The 21,947-nt window shown below is 41.5% G+C and overlaps 1 protein-coding gene across 1 annotated transcript in view; it reads right to left on the reverse strand.

Annotated features, from left to right (window-relative positions):
* Il13ra1 (interleukin 13 receptor subunit alpha 1) overlaps positions 1–21,947 on the reverse strand; it is a 62,034-nt gene that overhangs the window by 9,575 nt on the left and 30,512 nt on the right. The window contains exons 6-10 of the mRNA XM_057760434.1: positions 19,890–20,041; positions 13,841–13,888; positions 13,435–13,567; positions 9,496–9,592; positions 5,792–5,876 (exon numbers count right to left, since the gene is read on the reverse strand). Of these exons, the coding sequence (XP_057616417.1) occupies positions 5,792–5,876; positions 9,496–9,592; positions 13,435–13,567; positions 13,841–13,888; positions 19,890–20,041 (515 nt within the window). The remainder of the gene's footprint in view (positions 1–5,791; positions 5,877–9,495; positions 9,593–13,434; positions 13,568–13,840; positions 13,889–19,889; positions 20,042–21,947) is intronic.

Raw genomic sequence — 21,947 nt, forward strand, 5'->3', positions numbered from 1 at the left:
CTGAATGTGGCCAACAGCCCAATTAGTCACATGGAAAAGGCAAAAAGCAAAGCAACAGGAAGAAACACTGGTGGCCAAACTGTTACTATGGTGATGAACAAAACAGCATCAAAACACTAGAAACCTTAAGGAAAACTACGCTGAAGATTTATTTGTGGCCGCATCTAAATGCGTTTTTAAAGCAGCATTATTGATGGCGTTGGTGTGGAAGTAACAGGTGTTTCAAAAACACATGGCTTCTGTCTTCAGATTAGGAGGTGACATCTTTTGGGATACTGGGATCTAGTCCAAGTAGTTTTGTAGTCACCTCTCTACCTCTGGAGACTTCTCAGTGGCCCCCAAAGTCCCCATCTCTAAAGTGACGGTGTTAGGAAGAGCATCTAGGATTTTGTAAATTAGTAATTAAAGGCAAAAATTCAGCACATAACCCTGTGTCTCCTCAGTAGCATCCAAGACCACGCTCATTCTGTGACTAAAGGATTCTAGAAGGGAATGGCTGTCTCTCTAGTGCAGGTACATCACTTTCTGAGGACTACTTCTGTGTAAAGAAAGCAGATAACGGGGCCCATGAGATGGGCTCAGGGGGTGCTGGCTCTTGCTACTCAAGCCCCCGAACCTGGGTTCAAGCCCCTAGAACCTACAGACTACTAAAGGAAATAACTGACTCCCCAAAGTTGTGCTCTGCCACACGCACATCCTCTCCCAACACACGGAGAATACTTTTTTAAAAAGTGGATTATTCATCTGCTTAAAAGCACACAGAAAATTGTTCCCTGACCCTTGCCCACGGGCAGCGTTATTTTATTCTACTTGTAGTTTGAAAGACCTGGTTTTGTTTAATGATCTGCAGCCATCATGGGCGAAAATGTCCCATGCTTTCAGCAGTCCATCTTGTCAATATATCCAGCTCACGAAATTACAGAATTATCTGACTCATTGGGACAAAAAAACAACATATTATCCTCTAGACAGCAAATTGAAAAATCCCCCGCAATTTTCCCGTCTCTGAGAAAGATAATTGATCTGATTTTTGCCGTCAGTGTTGCCATCATTCACTCTATCACCCAGAACTGAAGACTCACAATTATTTTCTATTCTCCCTACTTTTCCTCACCCACACAGAGTCACCAAGTCAGAGTGTATTCCTTTAACAATGCGTCTTCTTATCAGTCTCCTCTGCCACCATGTAAGTCCAAGTCTCCATTATCTCCCAGACCTGGATGACTACAATGGTCCTTCTTCCTTGTTAATGATTTGTACATGGTTTCTTTCATTGTAAAAGTAATTCATGCTTATTATAGGCAATTTGGAAATTTCAGGGAGATAGACAGAATATCAGCTACCCATAATTCCTCTGACCCAGTTCCTTCTACTCATTGTTCTATGTGTATCTAATAGTTCTCTAAAAATTGGGATTGTGATTTACTAGATATTTATAATTTGTTTTGTACTCTTATAAGTGGGGTTTTCTTTCTTCTTCTTTTTGAGATACTATTCTTTGAAACCTAACTTTTTTAAAAAAATCAATTCAAGATGTTATTCTCTAAGTGCTGTAGATAGAAAGTCTGACGGTAGCAGTCTTCTTTATAGGTAAACTATTATTCTGTGTGAAAGCTGTTAACTTTTTACTGTCCTTAGATGTGAGACACCCCCAGTTCACTTTAGATGCTTTAGCAAACTTTTCTGACACTTGCACAGTCATATATGAGATTCAGACAGTTTCATCTGCTCATGGAAAATTCTATTCATTAATTTTGCTTCTCATTTATCTGTTGATTTTTAATAAGTCATTATTCATATGTTGACTCAATTTACCTACTAATTGTCTTACAATTTTCCTCATAGCATATTTTTGTTCTGAAAAATAAAATCAATTCTTAATTGTTGGTAACTCACTGTTTTCATATCAGAACAAAATAAGACATGGGTCAGTCTTGTGCCATTGTTTGGTTATTTCCTGAATGTTTATTTCCAAGAGCATGATTTTCATGATCAAAGATGTTTATTATATTGTTATCAAGAAAGGTTAAATACTCCTGATCCAAAAAAAACCCAAGTTCTGAAATGTGCCAAAATCTGAAGCTGTTTGCACAGTGATAAGGTGCTTTAAAATTTCAGAATTTTGTCTGGGTGTGGTATTATATGCCTTTAATCCTAACACTAAGGAGATAGGGCAGAAGGATCTATATGAGTTCAAGAGTAGCCTGGTCTACCTAATGAGTTCCAGGCTAGTCAAGGCACATACTGAGACCCAACCCCGTCAAAAATAAAAATAAAAATAAAAAGTTCTGAAGTTTGGATTTCCAATTTTCAGATCAAACAGTAAAATCTATGTAATATTCTAAAGTCTGAAAAAATACTTTTGTTCTCAAGCATTTTAGATAAGGGACACTCAGCCTGTATGGAGGGCCACCAACAATGCGTGACAAGGCCACTTTCTTAGCTACTTGTTATTGTTTCTTTTTAGAACTGCATTAGGTAGGCAGTTTATATCTTGTCATACTTACTTTCCTTTTGCTGCAAAGAGACACCATGACCAAGGCAACTTACAGAAGAAAGTTTCGAGGAAGCTTACAGTTCCAGAGGATTAGAGTCATTTCCCATCACGTGGGGGAGCACAGCAGCAGACAGGTAGGCAGGCATGGCACTAGAGCAGTAGCTAAGAGCTCATATCTCATCCACAAACATAAGGCAGAGAGTTAACAGAGCCTGGTGTGGGCTTAGAAAACCCAATACACCCCCCCCCATAAGGCCATACCTCATAATCCTTCCCAAACAGTTCCACCCTCTGGGGGCTGACTATTTATACATTTGAGCCTATAGGGACCATTTTCATTCAAACTACCACATCAATGCTTGGTTGGCACGTGCATTTGGCCTTTGCCCACAGACACTGGGCATTTGCATTGCGGCATTTTAGGTAGTCTCCATCCTGCTGAAAAGAGAGGCAAACTCAAATACCTTTCCGTGGCTTGGCCTTGAGGCCAATGTGTGACAGCACGGTGGAACTGGAAATGGCAGAGCGCAGGTGAATGCGAGAATGCACACTCTGCTACTATTCCAAATGGAAAGATTGTAAGTAAGGCACACTGGACAAACGAAGGCATCTACGGTTGCAAAGCAGGCCTACTTCTAGTTTGATGGCAGGCATGGTCCTCCTTTCTCGAACGCAGCCCCCTAGGATGAGAATGCCATTCCTCATTCCCACTACTGTCTCACTGCATGCTAATCGTAAGATGATCCCAAGTCCTTTGCTATAAAATCTCACTCCCCACCAGATGTGTGACTATGGCCAAGTTCCTAGACCTCACTCAGTCTCTGTTTCCTCATCTGGAAAAAACTATACCAACAGCACCGTCTTAATTGCTTTCTCGCTGCTCTGATATAATACTCTGGATGTAAGCAACTTAATAGAGAAAGGGTTATTTCAGCACAAGGTACAGTCCATCAGAGCAGAGAAATCAAGGCAATCGGGCTTGTAGCAGCTGATCGCCTCGCATCTGCAAACAGAAAGCAGATGAACGCATGCTAACACTTGCTCAGCATGCTTTCTCTACCCAATAAAGTCCAGGATCTACGGCCCAAGAAATGGTCTCACCCACAATTAACAGGAGCCTTCTCACATCAATTAATATAATCAAGGTCATGCCCACAGGCATTTCCAAAGGCCTATATCCCAGGGGATCCTAGATTCCATCAGGTTGACAGAACTGACCATCCCAAACGCTTACACTATGGGGGGAGGGTCTTAAGACTCAATAAGGTAACACAGGCCAAGCACTCACTGCCCTCCCTGACATACCCTAGACACTCAGCAACTGCTTCCAGCATCTATTGGAGTAGTTGCTGAAACGAAGAACAGCATGCTATACAGGTTGCTTTACCAGGACAGGAATCACCTCTGGCCTCTTTTTATATGCAGATTTATAGGATTCACTCCTGACTTGCTGCCAGAATTTCTGGAGACGGAGCCCAGGAACCTGTACTGCTTGCAAGAATTCTCGTTGATTATGACTCAACTAGAGTTAAAGGACCACACTAACCTTACCTAAGTTACACAATATCTGTTGTAGACTGCTGGACCTACCTGCCCCGTGGTACCCTGGCCTGGGCATTACCACCCTCTACAAAAGTGATCTGCTTTTAAAAATTAAAGTGCTCTACCAGGATCCTTCTCTGATGGCCTGTCAACCTCCCTCCTTCCTGTCCCTAGCTGAATCGTATCATTGCCAGTATGAGCAATCCGTTATTAGGAGAGTCAACAATAAATGTATATTACTGTCAAAAGCACTACTCCCTGCTAACATGAATTAAACATGTCTAAAGTGTGAGGTATGTTAACTAGTTTTTATTATTACTGTGCACTGTATGAATTTAATCCACAGGAGACAGGTGCTACTCCTACTACTACTTTAGAAATGGAAAACCAAGTTACAGAAAGGCTAAGCCAGCGACCTAAGGTCAAAAAGACAGTAAACGACACAGCGGATATCTGAGTCCAGACATCGTGACTCCAGAAGTCAGGCTATTATCTAGTACACTTCAGTGTTTCTCTAAATGAACCGCCCTATGCCTGCTAGTACTAATTTAAGCTACCTACAGTGCTATTAATATTTATTTCATACATGTTCTTCATTATCTTATTACAGCGAAGGCATTTATCACAGAGATCTCGAACTCTTGTGCTCCAGTGTCTTAAGTCTCCAGCCACAGCATGAAAGTCTGTAGGAGACCGACAACTGGGTGGGTCTAGTCTCTTTCTATGTGCTTAGGGCCCATCTTTCTAGAGAAACTGGATGGACAAAGTGCCTGTTAACTGTTAATCCTATCTATATTTTCCCCATCAACATTTGAAAGGTATCTAAAAGTTCAAGGCCCCTCCATTAGGTTAATTTCCCAAAGGAGGCTCTTTCTGCTATGTGTTTAGACAAGATATCTCATTCCTCAGAAAGCGGATGGAGTCCAGTGACCTGAGACAGACAGGGTATTCTGAGAATTTCTTAGCTGGTATGCTTAGTCAGATATCCGACATTTTAAATCAACTCTTTCATCTTTTAGATCAAGTGTAGGCTAAAATAACCAATTTTGGCCTGGGGCAGGTGGCTCCTTAGATGAGACCATTTGCTGTGTAAGCATGAGGATGTGAGTTTGAAATATCAGCATCTCTTTTAAAAAATGGCCATGGCTGTTGAGACATGTAACCCCAGAGCTCTGGGGGCCAGGAAAAGGGGGATCACCTACCGCCCACCCGCCTCACTTCAGGCTCAGTGGTGACCCCTTTTGCAAAGTAATAAGGCAGAGATTGACAGAGCAAGGCCACCCCCAACATCCTCCTTTGGTCTCAACATGTGTAACCCCCCCACATGCATGTATACATACAATAACTAATCTGAAGAATTCTGATACATGCTACAGTATGATATACCTTGAAAACATGATGCCAAATAAAACAAGCCAAAATCACTGAGGCAAATATTGCATGATCCCATATATATGAGATAACCTAGAATAGACAAATACACAGAGCAGAACAGAGTAGTAGTTGCTGGGGGAAGGGATATGAGAGCAAGAAGTTAGAGTTTGGTGAAGTACAGTTTCCACTGAGGATGATGAACAAGTCCTAGAAGTAGATACTGATGGTCGCTGTAAAACACGGAAAATGTGCTGGGTATTGAACTATATACTTAAAATGGTTGGAATAGTTAATTTCATGTTATGTGTATAGTGCCATAAGTTTTCCAGTCTCATACCCAACACACCCCATTTCAACCCCCATGGAGGTAGTGCTTACCAGGGTATCATCATTCTGGTCTCCAAACATTTCTTTAAAAATCTTGCCAGGATCAGGAATTGGAGGAAATATAATGATCTTGAGCCTTTAAGAAAAGAGAGATTTGTTTGCATCAAACTTTCCAATGCACAGGAGTCTCTCACATAAAGACAGCTCTGTCAAAAATAGGCATACAAAAGCCACAGTGCACAAGTCACTTTTAGAAAGTCACCTTTAGTCATAACGGAACTGTGAAGGATATGTTTAAATGGCTATGAGAAATCAGTGTCCCAAGACCACCAAATCTGCATAGAGGAAACAAGGCACCAACTTAAATTACATCATTTAAAAATAATGAGGGCCGGACATGATGACACACACCTTTAATCTCAGCACTCAAGAGGCAGAGGTAGGTGGATCTCTGTGAGTTCAAGGCCAGCCTGGTCTACATAGGGAATTCCAGGCCAGCTATGGCTACACTGTGAGGCTTGTTTCAAAAATAAAATAAAATAATGGGGCATAATTTTAGCAAATAAGCTTGTTTTTATAATTTTGAGAAGTACACACACACACACACACACACAGTAGTCTAATGGCACAGGCCTGTAATCTGAGTTACTTAGGATCTTGGGGACAAGATGGTTATAAGTTCAAATCCTGGCTGAGCTATAGAGTAACTTTAAGGCCAGTCTAAATAACTTAGAGCCTGTCTTAAAAAGTGAGAAGTGGTTTGGGGGATATGGCTTAGTGGTTACAGTGCTTGCCTATAGCATGTGCAAGAGCTTAGGGTCAATGCTCAGCATTGCCACACACACACAAAAAAAATCCCTTGTTTTTTGCGGGTGTTTTGTTTGTTTTTTTGTTTGGTTGGTTTTTGTTTAAACAGCATATTATGTTGCTCAAGCTGTCCACAAACTTGTTATACAGTTAAGGATGGCCTTGAACTCCTTATTCTTTTGCCTCTACCTCCCAAGTGCTAGGATTACAGGCACGCGCCCGCTGCTTCACACAGCCAAAAGCTGATCATTTCTCTTTTCCTCCTGCTGCTCTCCCACTGCTTTTCAATCCTAGTGATGCACATGCCAGACAAGTCAGCTGCTGCCTAGCCACACCCTCAGCCCTCTCCTCTCTTTCTTGTGGGCCTGCCTCACCTCTCAGGGTGGGTCTCGATGTGTACCCTATGTCTTCCTGTGTCTTTATCTAATTGCTTGCTTTAATCATTTGTAACCTAGTCCATGACATGACTCCCCAAATGTTATCTCTATCTTAGAGCTCTTCCTTAAACTCCAGGTCTAGGCATACAGTTGTCTACTGTATACATCAACTTGGATACTTACTGGGCATCTCTTACAATAGATTAAAAACTTAAATCCTTCCCTTTCTCTTAAAGATAGTGCTCTTCATCGTTTTTCCTATCCTGGAAAATGTCACTGACACTCAGCTGTTGAAGGTCAAACTCTGGAATGTTCAATTTCCCTCACACCTCCATAAGTAATTAACCACCAGCAAGTCTTGTTAATTTGGGCTTTTGGGATATACTTCAAATTTATCTAACCACTTCTTCCTTCCTCCTTATACAGACTGCTTTCAATAGGCATAGTGTTAAATGTCTTTAGCCCCAGCACTCAGGAGGCAGAGATAAATGGATCTCTGTGAGATGGAGGCCGACCTGATCCACATAAAGAATTCCAAGCCAGCCAAGGCGACATAGTGAGACCCTGTCTCAAAACAAAAACCAACCAAACAAACAAAATGACCAAAAATAAAGACTGCTCTTTTCATGCTTCCTTCCATTTGCTTCTATTCTTGTCCAAACGAACTCTTTAATAGAGGCATGATTCTATACTTAACAGTACACGCATGACCACACAAATTCTCTGCTTAGGGTATTCCAAGGTCTCTTCCGTGGTTAGGATAAAAAGTCTCAGCTCCTTTTCACACCGTACTTGATCCTATCTGCCAGTTCTACAGCCTTATCTCTGGCCACTCTCCCTCACCCCATCTCTTCCAGGCAGACACCACAAGCTCATTTTAGCCCCTGAGCCTTGGTACTTGCTTTTTCCTTAGTCTGGGAAAATAGTTGAATAGCTCAATGCCTTTATTTTATGAGTCTCTAATCCAATTATCATCTTCTTGGAGAGGACTTCCCTGGCCTCCTTATGTGAAATGAGTCTTCTAGCATTGCCTTCCTCTACCTCCTGCCAACCTGAATTCCTGCTATGGATGTGTATTATCCCCTCTAAAAATATAGAGAGAGCCTGTGTTCTATTCACGCCATAAGCCTGGCACTTTGAATGCTAGCTAGCATATAAATAGATATCTAACATATAATGTTGAAATAATGCTAAAGCATTGGTTTGGGGCCCAGATCAATACTTTCATTCCAATCTTGAGCATTTACTAGAAGAGCGGCAACTATCTCTACACTGCTAAAGAGAAATAAAACATCCTTTCTCTTTTTTGACATGTGGTCTCATGGAACTGAAGGTGGCACCATGCTCAGCAATAAAAGCATTCTTAAAGAATGAGTAGCATATATTAGTGATAATCTGGCAGAGTTCTCTTTCCTGTGCCATTGAGTAGTGGCCTGCCTTTCATTAACACTAGATAAGTCATTTTATTAGCAATAGATTTTTTTTCTTATTTTCCTTTTCTGTTGGTGCTGGAAACTGAACCAGAGTCTCAAACATGCTAACTATGTGTCCTACCACCAAGCTCCACTCCCAGACCCAACTTCTTCTTTTTTTAAATTGTGCATGGGGTTTTGGAGGGAGCACACATGTGGGTGCCACTTTATACGTGCCACTTGTGATCTTTATATGTGCACAAGACAACGCTGTGGAAATGATTCTTTCCTTAAACACTGACATGGGTTTTAGGGATCAAACATCACCAAGCTTATTCAGAAAGTGCCTTTACCCAGTGAGATGTCTTGTGAGCCCCCTTAATCCCCTATTTCTAAAAGCTCATTCTAAGAGTTTCCAACTAACTGTGGATAAAGCAGGTACTGAAAAGAGAGAAATCTCAAGGTCCAAATCAGGAGCAGAAGGAGAGAGAGCACGAGCAAGGAACTCAGGACCATGAGGGGTGCATGCACACACTGAGACAATGGGGATATTCTATTGGGAACTCACCAAGGCCACCTGGCCCGGGTCTGAAAAAGCATGGGATAAAACCGGACTCGCTGAACATAGCGGACAATGAGGTATACTGAGAACTCAAGAACAATGACAATGGGTTTTGAATCCTACTGCACGTACTGGCTTGGTGGGAGCCTAGGCAGTTTGGATGCTCACCTTAATAGACCTGGATGGAGGTGGGGGGTCCTTGGACTTCCCACAGGGCTGGGAACCTTGATTGCTTTTAGGGCTGACGAGGGAGGGGGACTTGATTGGGGAAGGGGGAGGGAAATGGGAGGTGGTGGTGGGGAGGAGGCAGAAATCTTTAATAAATAAATAAATTTTAAAAAAAGAAAATAGCACAGGTCTCTTTAGCAATGCTAGACATGTACACAGAAAGCCATGCCAAAGCAGTGCTGTGGGAAACTCACTCGATGCTTCCTTTACCACAAAATGAGCATGATGATTTGCCCATCATTTCAGCATAAGTCATGTCTGATTGCAATTGTGCAAAAAGTTGCGGCCAACAATACACCAGCATGAAGAGTAATAAGCATAACACACAGGCTAGCAAGAACTATAAAATCTGCCTGGGCAGTGGCTTACCTTTTCAGGTAAAGAAGAAGGACAATGATCGCACCTGCAACAATGACCGGAATGATGAGTAACATCGTTATGTAGAATGTGGAGTTCGACTCCTTGCCTACAGAATAGAAAGTTAGGCATAAAGACATGAGAACTACAAATTCTTTTTTGTAATGAGCCAGGCAACAATTCTATTTGCTAGTAAGATCACAGCTATTTCTTTCCTATGTCACAACACATTTTCCCCAAATTCTTCAATTATCTTAATAGTTTGAAAAATTATCCTATTCTGGTGCCTGAGCTTTCAAGATGAGCAAATACCTTAAGGACTGTTAGCAACCAGGGCATCTTAACTTGTTTTAGACAGTATTAAATAAAAGACTGCATATCTGACAATGACTGTCCTTTCTTCCTTTCCTTTTCTTCTTTCTTCTTTCTTTTCCTGTTTCTTCTTTCTTTCTGGAACTCACTTTGCAGACCAGGCCAGCCTTAAATTCACAGAGATCTGTCTGCCTGTGCCTCCCAAGTGCCGGGAAGAGGTGTGTACCACTACCACCAAGCTTGACTGCCCTTTATTACTATTTACTTAAAGACTTACTATCATACTTTCTTACTGCCACTATTGAATACTTAAATAAATCCTAATAACTACTACCATTATGATTCTTAGAGTGCCTCCCCTATATGTCTAGTACCATATCAGGTGCTCTGACATATTTATCTCTGAGCTATTCTATCTGTTAGACAATATTATTGCAGAACTATGCAGGGATAAGGCTCAGGCAGGCTTCAAACATAGAACTGTCCAATTCCAAACTTTGTTTTACTACACCTAAAACATGGAAAGCTAATTATATATTTCTATGTTCAACACAAGGGCATGGGATTCTAGAAAGCATCATCAGGACCTAATATCCTTGTCTTAGGGAACTTCAAAAATGACCCTAAATGATTCCTGCCTCCCAGTGATCATAAAATCCCCTGTCTAGACATGGTTTGCACTGATTGACTTTCTTCTAAATAACAAAACACCACCAGTGCTGGTCTCTCATCTTCAAGATAAGTGATGACGGACCATGGTTTTTACAAGGCTGTTCTTGTAATGGTCTGTCCTATCCCTTTAAGAGACAAGCCCCTCCCACTACCTTCCCTACCTCTACCACCGAGGCAGGTGGATCTTCCTTCTGCTTCCAGTCTTAGCCCCTTCTTTTCTGTCTCTCTCCCAAGAAGTAGCTGCTGCTATGGCTCCTCTTCTCTCCCCCCTTTCTCTCTCTCTCCCCCTCCCTCTTTCTGCTCTTTCCCCTTCTCCTTTCACTTTCCTTCTATAACCCACTAGATAAATATCCACTTTCTCTGCATGGCGTACCTATCCATCTCAGTCTCCCTGCCTGGGACTGACTGCTTCTGTGGCCCGCCATGGTCTCAGGATCCACTGCCCACTACTGCCACTTGGGGACCTGCAGCATTTCTGATGCTGTGCCCCCCAGGGAAACCACAGCTTTTATTTTTACCATAACAGTTCTCTTATAAAGCCTTTCTTGCTAGGATTGCTCACCTGGGGAAGCCTATTTCTATGTCAGAAGGGAGCCCTGTAGAGAGGCCTAAGGGGACAGGGAACTAAAAACATATATTTCTATTAGATTCCCACTGCAGATTACAGAAAGCTAGATACTTGAAAAAAACAAAACTTTTCTTTCATGGTCCAGGAGATAAGAAGTTCAAATTCAAGATACTGGCAAAGCCATGCTCCTTTCTGAAGGCTATAGGAAACAGTCTCCCACTTTTCTCCAGCTTCTGGTAGCTTCTACAGTCTTTGGAATTCCTTGGTTGTGGCTACCTTACTCCAGTATCTTCCTTCATCTTCATATGACTTTCCCCCTAGCAGCTCTCTGCACATCCTCTTCTTTTTTCCCCTTCAGTATACCTAGAAGTGGACTCTTTAGTCCCTGCCAAGTCTTTGGATGAGATTACAATACCACTTGCAGTCCTGATGCAACCCCTGTGAAACCTCTAGCTAAACTCCACTAGACTCTTAGCCAGGTGGTGGTGGCGCACGCCTTTAATCCCAGCACTCGGGAGGCAGAGACAGGCGGATCTCTGGGAGTTTGAGACCAGCCTGGTCTACAAGAGCTAGTTCCAGGACAGGAACCAAAAGCTACGGAGAAACCCTGTCTCAAAAATCCAAAAAACAACCAAACAAACTAAAACTACACTAGTCTCCTGACCTTAAGAAACTAGTATGTGGTTGGTAGGTGTCTGCAATTATAAGCTATTGAACTTTGGTGTCATTTACTTTGTTTTTATGATTTTTTTTATTACTGAGACAGAGCTTCACACTGTAGCCCAGACTGATTAATGATTCACTATGCAGCCATGGTTGGCTGCAAACATACCAATCTTCCTGCCCAAAGCCCTTGAGTACTGGAATTATAGATCTTAGCCGCCATTCTTAGATAATGTTGGTGTACTTTGTTCTGTAACAGCAGATAACTAATTTGACCACATCTGACACACAGCTTGTTCAGTCTCTCAATGAATAGAGGGTGACATTCTCCAAAAACCCATTCCTCTGACTCTTTTAACACTTTAAAGCTGGGCAGTGGTGGCATATGCCTTTAATCCCAGCACTCAGGAGGCAGGGGCAGGCGAATCTCTGTGAGTTCGAGGCCAGCCTTGTCTACAAGAGCTAGTTCCAGGACAGGCTCCAAAGCTACAGAGAAACCCTGTCTTGAAACAAACAAACAAACAAACAAACAAACAACAACAACAACAACAAAATCAGCCTTTGGAAAAGTCTCATGTTGGTTTTATATTGCCCCTAGTGGCCACCAAAAGAAAAGCCAATTTCCTCTTCTACCCAGCAATGCCTTAAATTTAAGAATTTAACAGTTCTATCTTCTCAAATTTACTCCATGTACAGTTCCCTATTGAGATTGAGGTTCTTCAGTATCCTCATTACCCTTCCAATGACAGATTCCAGGCAGTCACTGTATCTCTTACAATGTGATGCTCCATACACAAATTGGGAAAGGTGTTGCCACAAACTCTCTCTCTCTCTCTCTCTCTCTCTCTCTGTGTGTGTGTGTGTGTGTGTGTGTGTGTATGTGTTTGCATGTAAGTAAGTAAAAACCAGAGTTAAAGTCAGGTGTCTTCCTCTGTTTCTTTCTGCCTTATTTTTAAAGACGGAGTCCCTTCCTAAACCTGGAGCTCACTAATTCAACGAGATTAGCTGGCAAGCAAGCTTCAGAAATCCTCTTGCCCCAATCCCCTGAGTACTGGGATTACATGTGTATATCCCCATGCTAAGCTTTTTCTAAGGAGGTGCTAGGGACTGAACTTAGGTCCTCATGCTTACGCGGCAAGCACTTTACCAGATGAGCTATGTCCTTAGCCCGACTTCATATTTCCTATGGGGATGAACCACAGATGCCCCACCCTGCAACACTATCTTAACCTGTGAGCTACACCAGCACTGTTAGCCAAGACTGTGCATGCGTTTTTCTCTGGCACCCAACTCAAACAGGTCTTTCTCATGCTTTATTTGAGCACGACCTGCTCAGCATAGCCACTAAGAAGGCTTACCTCTATTAAATACCACCAAGCTCATTGCTACCCTCCTGAGCCTATCAACCAGCATACAGGACAGTCCTCTGGCCTGATACAACCTGAAGATTTTATGGTGTTTGGCTTCTGTGTTTTTTTTGGGGGGGGGGATTCTGATAAAGATGGAGATGGGGCAGAGGTGAGGATAACACCCTATGGATCATGGTCTTCCAAAGAACTGTATGCTGTCTATCAACCCTGGGCGATTTGATAACAATTAGATGGAAAGAAAATGTGCATTTTAAATGCTCCCTGGCATCAAGAAAGAATGGCAGCCCCTTTCCCAATCTATTTTGTGCTTCAACTTAGTTTCCCGCCATCAGTGTTTTAGCCTGTAATGGCACTGTGTTCTCTTACCGATGCTCAGGGCTTCGCTCCAGTTACTCCACAGGTAGTTGTCATCAAAGCATAACCTGTTTGTTTTGACTCTTACTCTGACGGTGTAGACAGTGTCAGCAAGAACACCAGGGAGGATGAAACAGCCTGCACCCTTTGAGACAAAGCAGAAATGCACAAAAAATATCATCAGTTAATTCCCCTTAGCTCTGCTGTTGAATTAGAATCATTGGTCATATTCTGTATGGGATTAAGACTTGGGTTACAATTCAGATTATCTGATTTTGACTCCTGAAAAAAAATTGGCAATAATCCACAGAACAAAACAGTTTGCTTTTCACTAAGCATTTCAAATTTACGCTGTTCCCGACCTGTCCTGCCCCCATTACTTGGTGTCTAAGCCCAGACAAAAGCTGAATTAACTGACCTCCATGTTTTGATCAAATTCTGAATTCTGGCATTTGTCCTCTTCAACCTTGAAAAAAAAATAGTTCCAAAATTAAAAAAAAAATGTTTTATGCCTTTTAGCCACTTCTAACAGGCTTCCCTCGCATCCTATTACAAGAACCTGTGGGCTGCAGTGATGTGTCAGCAGCTAAGAGAACTTGCTTCTCTTCCAGAGGACCAAAGTTTGATTTTCAGCATCCATGTTAGGCAGGTCACAACAGTCTACAACTCCAGTTACAGGAAATCTAACACCTCTGACTTCCTCTGGCACCTTCATTCATATGCACATACCCATAACAGACACACACACACCCACCACATAAATAAAAATGATGCAAAATTTAAAGAAATAAAAGAGAAACATTCAGTGGAGAAATAAGCAGTGCTGTGTATATTACATATCCCTGCGAATAAAAAAGTCTTTCCCTCTACCTCATACCGTTCACAAGACCAATTTCAAGTGTGCTGCAAACGGACCTATGGAAAGTCAAGTAAATGAACAAAGGGACCGTGGAGATAGCTCAGTGGTTAAGTGCCCACCGTGCAGGCACAAGGACTAGAGTTCAGAGCAGTAGGACACATGTGTAATATTGGGTGGGTGGGTGTGACATTCACCTGTAAATCCAGCTCCAGAAAGATGGAGGCAAGCTGGAGACTAGCTGTATCAGTGAGGCAGACGATTGCTCATAGCAAGCTGAAGGCTAGCTATATCAATGGGTTCTATGTTTGATTGAGAGATCGTATCATTTTCAGTGAAGAAAGTTGAGGCATGATAATGGCGGACTCTCAAAGTCAACCTTGAGCCTCCACATACATGCAAACACACACCGACACCACACATAAGTGAGAGGAAAAAATAAATGAACAGACATAAACACATAAATATAGCAAGCCATCAGCGGACCCATTTTTATAGCTTTGAAAGAGAAAAAGACGTGTCAAGCAGCACCTATGAACCATAAAGAAATATTTTATAAAATGTTAACACTGAAAAAAAACACAACCTATTAAGGAAACAAGCAGGCAATGTAAAGAAGAAGAAAACATATTGTATAAACCCTAACGAAGGCTGTGAATATTTTCATCCTCTAAATATTAATGAAAGACAGCTCAATAATTGGAAAATGACCTGAAGAGGAAATTCACAAGAAAATATGTACGTGGGCAATAAATAAGAAAAAGTTCTTAACTTCATTGGACATCAGAGAAGTGCAAATGAAGTAGAAAGAACAACACGCACACCTCCCAGAAACTATTAAATGTTGATGGGTCACAAGGTGCCTGCAACTCTCAATTTCTGCTAAATGTGCAAATTGGCACAAACATTTGGGAAAAGTGTCATTTTCTGTAGACACAATCATCTGTAACCTGTGGACATTCCACCCCCCACATAAATGGAGGCATGTCCACAGAGAGTTCTGCACTTATGCACCAGGAGACAGGTATGCAAATGTCTGTAAACCACTATTCATTGTAGCTTAAACTGGAAATTTGCCAAGTCAATGAGAAAATTCATTTTAGTAGAAAGTGATACAGTTGCACAATGGGATGCACACAATGAAAATTAACCATCTACATGTACTGGGAAAGTCTTGTAAACTTTATGTCGAATCAAAGATGACAAACCTACAGAAAATATGTTGTGGCATTGATGGTATAATGGTGAACATAGCTGCTGTCCAAATATTCATTGATTGAGAGAGAGAAAGAGACATAAATTTGTTCCATTTCCTGGGGGTGATCTCAACCCCCTGGGTAAGCTAGTCTCCTCTTAGCCCTCTAGATATGGCTAGAATGCCTGAGAAAGTTTAAATAGTAGCAACAAAACCAATCTACATGATTAGAAGTCCTGATCATAGTTTTCCTTTCGGGGTAAAGCACCTAGAATAGATAATGAGGTGCTTCTGCGGTGTTGGCTATACAGGTGAAAGGTAATTTGTAAAATTCATTTCTAAAGCTGTTTGCAGAAGCACATGCCTATAATTTCAGCACTTGGAAGGCAGAGGCTGGAGGGCCAGGAGTTCAAGGCCAGCTTCAGCTATACAGTGAACTTGAGACAAGCTCTATGAGACTCTTCCCTAAAAACAAAAACAAAACAAAACTCAAATAAATAAAAATCACTTATAAAAAATCATTGACATGTACATTATGACTTACACAATTTTTTTCTAGAGTGAATTATATTCTATTACAAAAATATTTAAAATTCTTTATTTAATGTGTTTATCTGAGTGGATGTATGTGCACATATATAGGCAGAAGTCAGAAGAGAGTATTGGATTCTCTAGAAGTTTCAACAGTTCTGATCCCTACCATGTGGGTAGTGGAAACTGAACACAGGTTCTCTACAAGAGCAATAGGTGGGCTGTATCACTGAGCCATTTCTTTAGCCCTCCACCTCTAATTTTTAAGACACTCATCTTCCTTGTTGAATACCTAAGATATAAATTTGAATTCTTCAACAACAGTCAAACAAATCAAGCATGAAAATCTGTTGCTTAGTCTTAACAGTCAAACTTAGGTCAACAAACATTTTAAAAAGTTCCAATAATTACTTTCATTTTGTGTGCATTGGTGTTTTGTCTGCATGTGTGTCTATGTGAGGGTGTGGGATTTCCTGGAACTGGAGTTACAGATGGTTGTGAGCCATGGCTGCTAGAATTTGAACCCCAGGCCTCTGCAAAAACAGCCAGTACTCTTAATCACTGTGAGCCATCTCTCCAGCCCATGTCAAAGAAACATTTAAACATGGAGCAAGGACCACAACATACCTCCATTAATTTTGGCACTCAATGTCATTCACTAAATAGTCCATACCAGCATTTCTAAAGAGCTAAAAGGCCAACAGAATGAGAAAAGTCTATCATTCCAGTAGTGCATACACAGGCAGAGAAAAAGCAGGTAGCCTCAGTGTCCTATTTCTGGAACCACTGGCCTTCTGGGAAATGGCAAGTGTCAAGTGCCACTTGAGGGATCAAGCTGTAGACTGATGTCACTTCTTTCCTGGACCATTTCCCAAACATACGAATGCCAAAGTTAGCAAATCACTGTGTAGATTAAATCTAGGCTCTCATTCCACTGGAAATCCTCACGTATGGGTCAGCAGCTGCTGCTGTCTCTGAGACGAGGAAAACGAGGGCACAGAACACCAAGCAGACAGTTGTCTAGGAAGGAGTGGGGATAAGAAAACAATTCCTATCTTATTTCACAATTCTGTTCCAAGCTGTCTCTGAATATAACGGCCCCCAGTATGGGTAGGAGCCCATGATTCAGTTTACCCATTCCCAGACCTGCAACTCCAACAGACAACTACGACTCCTCAAGTAGTCTGTCTGAAAGAAAAAGGTTCTCATCAGCAAAGCTCAAACTTAGCACACAAAGAGCTGATGGCATTCTAGGGTGGAAGCAGCTGGTGAACATCTGCTTGAAGGAAGCATTAAACTCAAGCACAAACAGAGTCATTCCAGAGAGACTACAGTCCGGTCTATGTATATAACATCCACAGCATACACGGTTTCTTTAGTTCAGAAGCAACATATTTCTTAATATTTATTAATTCAACAAGACTTTAATTGGTATGTTTTTTAAGGACCAGGGATTGAACCTAGGACCTCAAGCATGCTAGGCAAGGGTTCTACCACTAAGATATAGACTTAGCCCTCATTTATTGATGATTTGTACATAGTATTGTACCAAGTAATCTTGGGCTAAGTCGAAGACACAGAGACTGGCCTCTGAGTTCATACTGACTTACAAGTTGTGTGAAGGTTCTTCAACCTTGGTTTCTCATACCACTAGTTTCATGGATTATTATGAACTAATCCATCAGACGCCCTTAGACCAGTGTCTCTGGAGTATGTTCTAGACAGCTAATAAATGGTAGGTATTAGTGTTAAGAGAAGTACTAAGGTGGTCTCCAGGGGCTAAAAACACAAACTTGGGGTTAAGACTTTTGCTTCAATCTCTTTGAGTTTTTATAATACACATGAGCATTTTGCTGGCATGTATGCTACATGGTGCCCTCAGAGGCCAGAAGATGGCATCAAATCCCTAGAACTAAAGTTACAGTCATTCTTGGGCCACTATGTAGGAACTGAAAATCGAAGCCAAGTCTTCCAGCAAAGCAGCCAGTTCTCTTAACAACTGGACCACCCTTCTAGCCCCTTTTGCTTAAATCGTGATTCTTTTACTAGAAATATGGCCTTAGGTGTAACAAAACTTTCCCAATGTAAGGCAGGGATCAAATAACAGGACATAGGTCCCTAGGCTTAGTGTGATCTCTAAATGAGAGAATTGAGAGAAAGTACTTAGTAATAAACCTAAATAGTCACCATTTGGTGGATATAAGTTGTTAGTACCAAGGACAGAATGAAGTCGACACGACCTGCTGCCTGTTGCCTACTTTCAATGGAGAGAAGAGGCCTAAGTGTGGTCAGGCTTTAGAAAGCAAATGAGTTCAGAGAAGCAGTACCTGTTTTGGCATTTCCCACAGAAGTACCAGGGGAGAGAAAAGGCTGGAGTGTTCGAAATACTCACTTTGACTTTGCTTTCAATCCCAACATTCTCCCCTCCCCGCCCCCAGAAATAATTTCTTTTCGCATGGGGACACGATGCTTTCTAACACTCACAAGGACTGAACATTATTACATGGCTTCATTTGCAAACGCCCTGAAGGGCTCTGTTCTGCTGCGGAGCTGGGCACTCCCTGTGGAGTTAGAGAATGTCAACATTGACTTATTTTAGTAAGCATTTGGAGAGTTCCATAATGAGCGAAAACAAGTGGACCCAGAATTTTTAGCCACATGCAAGATACTGGGCTCCTCTAAAAGCAATCTAACACAGTTTAGTACAGACCTTCTAAAATAAAAATGCACAAAGGACCCCCGACCAGTAGCAAACAAGAAAGCAAGGTACTGTCGTGGTCTTGAGGCGCCACCTTATGGAAACACACACGTAGGATGGTCTGGCTTTAAATCTGGGCCTACAAAGGGTTTTTAGTTATTACATTTAGTGTGTGCCTGGGCATGTGTACATGTGTGTGGGTGTGTGACTGATATGGAACACATGGGGAGGTCAGAGGAAAACTTTGCAGGAATTGCTTCTCTCCTTCCACCCCTGTGAATCCCACAGCTCATAAGGCTTAGCAGCAAACCACTGAGCAATCAGGCCAGCCTCCCCACTCCAACTGAAATTTACTAAGTAAAGCAACAAAGTCCTCACAAGAATCTATAAAACAAATGATGGGACTGATGCCCTAAAGTTACACCATATTCTGGTGAAGGTCCCACAGAGACTTTCAATTTGTATGTTTTGCATCGGTTTTTGGACGGCAGATATGTGTGTAATCCAACAAGCACTGACTATTTCAATTTGACTACATTCCTACCACAAACTCCAAAAAAACAGAGTATCCTCCCTAGGGCCTCTACACACCTGCACGGTTTTGTCTCTGCCTATTGCTGAAACACTTCTCCTGTCTTGTTCTGGCCACGCCCACTCCCTCCGTTCTCAACCACATCAAGCCCACTCTTGACTCGGGTTTTCTTTCATTTGCTGCCCCTTCTAACCCCAATTCCTCACACAGCTAGCTCCTGCTAAGCACTCTGCTCTTATCTCAAATACCATTATTTCATGTGACTTCCCTACCTAATATTTCCTCAGGCCTTTCCAGTCCTTCTACTTATCAGCCCATTTGCTTTTCCTTCCTAATACACTGTGAAATTAGCTGACTAAGTCACATACTTCTTTTCAACCAGCAATCTCCATGAGGTAAAAGAGAGAGCGAGAGATGTTTGTCAGCTGTCATTTTCATTGCTGTAGCAAGCAAAAGTGTCTGGTACACGGCAGACAATTAGCAATGTTTTAAGCAATTTAAACCCTGCACCCAATACTTCTGTAAATCTTCAAAACTTGCACTATGCCTTATTTTTAATTTTTTTATTATCTGCTGACAAATGTTAAGAGCTACATTTCATTATTTTAGTAAAAGAAAACACTCCATAAAAGACCTACCATCTAACCAAACTTACAGAGAAAAGAGAATGTAGTCCATTTTGACTGTTTTTGACATCCACTTCAGACGATAAGCATCTGCTACTAAAATTCTGAGGATTTTTCCACTGCACAAATAAGACATCATTTTTGAAGAAAAGATGTTTAATATGTGGAGGACCAGGTTTCACTGAAAGATAGAAGAAAGAAAATTAGTTTTTACAAGTTCATTTAATTATGTGTATATAAGATACGATTATATATGTAAACTGGATAATGAAGGTTCACAAAGTGAAATCAGAATAGGGCTGATGGCTTTTAATGGCCTCACATGATCTGATATAGAGTTTGAGAATTTCTGATTACCCACAATTAGCAGAGGAAGTGTATTTAAAACTGCCCAGTAAAATGGATTTAAGGAGAGCCTTTGGGGTTATCTGGTAAATGACATGAACTCTGATCTGAGTCTAGTCAGAAAATGGTCAAAGCAGAACCAGGACTTCTAGATGCCACACAGAGGATAGAGAAAATGAGTTCCTGGATGCACAGGTACTTCCACCACATGGGTAAGAAAATACTAGGTACCAGAGGCTTCTCGAGCTCTCCCTCACTGATGCCACTCCAAGATCATGATTTAAAAAAAAAAAATAGCCTGCTCTCCACTACAGGCTGTAATGTGTCTGTACTTTGAGAACATTTTGTGAAGCGAAGCAAGCTGACCTAAAACAAGAGGAGTGCAGTGATCCTGCTCCTGTGAAATACTAAGGGAGCTGTAGTTAAAGGAACCGACCACAGAGGCGTGCTGCCAAGGGCTGGAGGGAAGCAGAACTCATGCTTAATAGGTAGAATTTCACTTGTGCATGATGAAAAAATGTATAGATGCTGGGCAGTGGTGGCACACACCTTTAATCCCAGCACTTTGGAAGTGGAGGCAAGTGGGTCTCTGCGAGTTCGAGGCCAGCCTGGTCTATAGACCGAGTTCCAGGACAGCCAGGACTTTTATATAGAGAAATTCTGTCTCAAAACAAGAAAAGAAAAATCTCTCATAGAGATCTGCTGTACAACAATATGAATATACTTAGCACTACCGTGCATGTACGATGATGATGATTAGAATCCCAATTAAGAATAAAATACTTTGAAAGCATTAGCTTTCAAAGGTCATATTACTTTTGCAGGAATGAACTGTACTTAAGAATAAGGAACAGAAAATAATGGGTAATTAGCAGAAAACATATAGAGGCCAACTTCTTGTCATGAAGAATTATTCTTTATGTCACCATTAATTCCAAAACGACCAGTAAAATAAACCTTAAAACCCTACCTAAGATAGTCTGCCAAAGAAGTAAGAGGAAAAAAGAGGACTTTACTTCAGCCAACCCCATGTGATAAACTATCCTGACCTCATTCTCTTGGCCTACAAACTAGGCTGCGTTTGGTCCCCTGCTACAGTTGACTTCCAAGATTATCTGGAGGAGTGGTAAGTAGTGTTTTGCTTACAGATTTAGATAAGCCTTTGTCAAAAGATGCCTCTTTTCTATTAATCATTTAGCCAGAATCTGAGCTCCCTCATAGGTTACCGCAACAAGCAAACCGACATACTGACATTATTTTCATTTGGAGATTTACAAAACGCCTTTTGATACCTCATGCCCTTTGGCTCTTACAATTCTTTGGGGTCAAAGTGGACTATATATTCCATTTTACAAATAAGGAAACACTCAAAAAGGGTCTATGTGCTTTGACCAGAGTGTAGTAATAGGAGCGGCGGGCTACGTTTTTGGCACCCGGCCGCCCGCACGGCTAGTTTTATATGAAATAATTACATGGAAACTATATTCTTTTAAACACTGCCTGGCCCATTAGTTTTAGTCTCTTATTGGCTAGTTCTTACATATTGATCTAACCCATTTTTAATATTTTGTGTAGCACCACGAGCTGGCTTACCAGGAAAGATCTTAACCTGCCTCTGTCTGGAGTGGGAGAATCATGGCGACTGTCTGACTTGGCTTTTTTTCCCCAGCATTTTGTTCTGTTTACTCCATCTACCTAATTTTTTGTCCTATTAAAGGGCCAAGGAAGTTTCTTTATTTAAC

Source organism: Chionomys nivalis, chromosome X (genome assembly GCF_950005125.1).
Source record: "Chionomys nivalis chromosome X, mChiNiv1.1, whole genome shotgun sequence".
NCBI lineage: Eukaryota > Metazoa > Chordata > Mammalia > Rodentia > Cricetidae > Chionomys > Chionomys nivalis.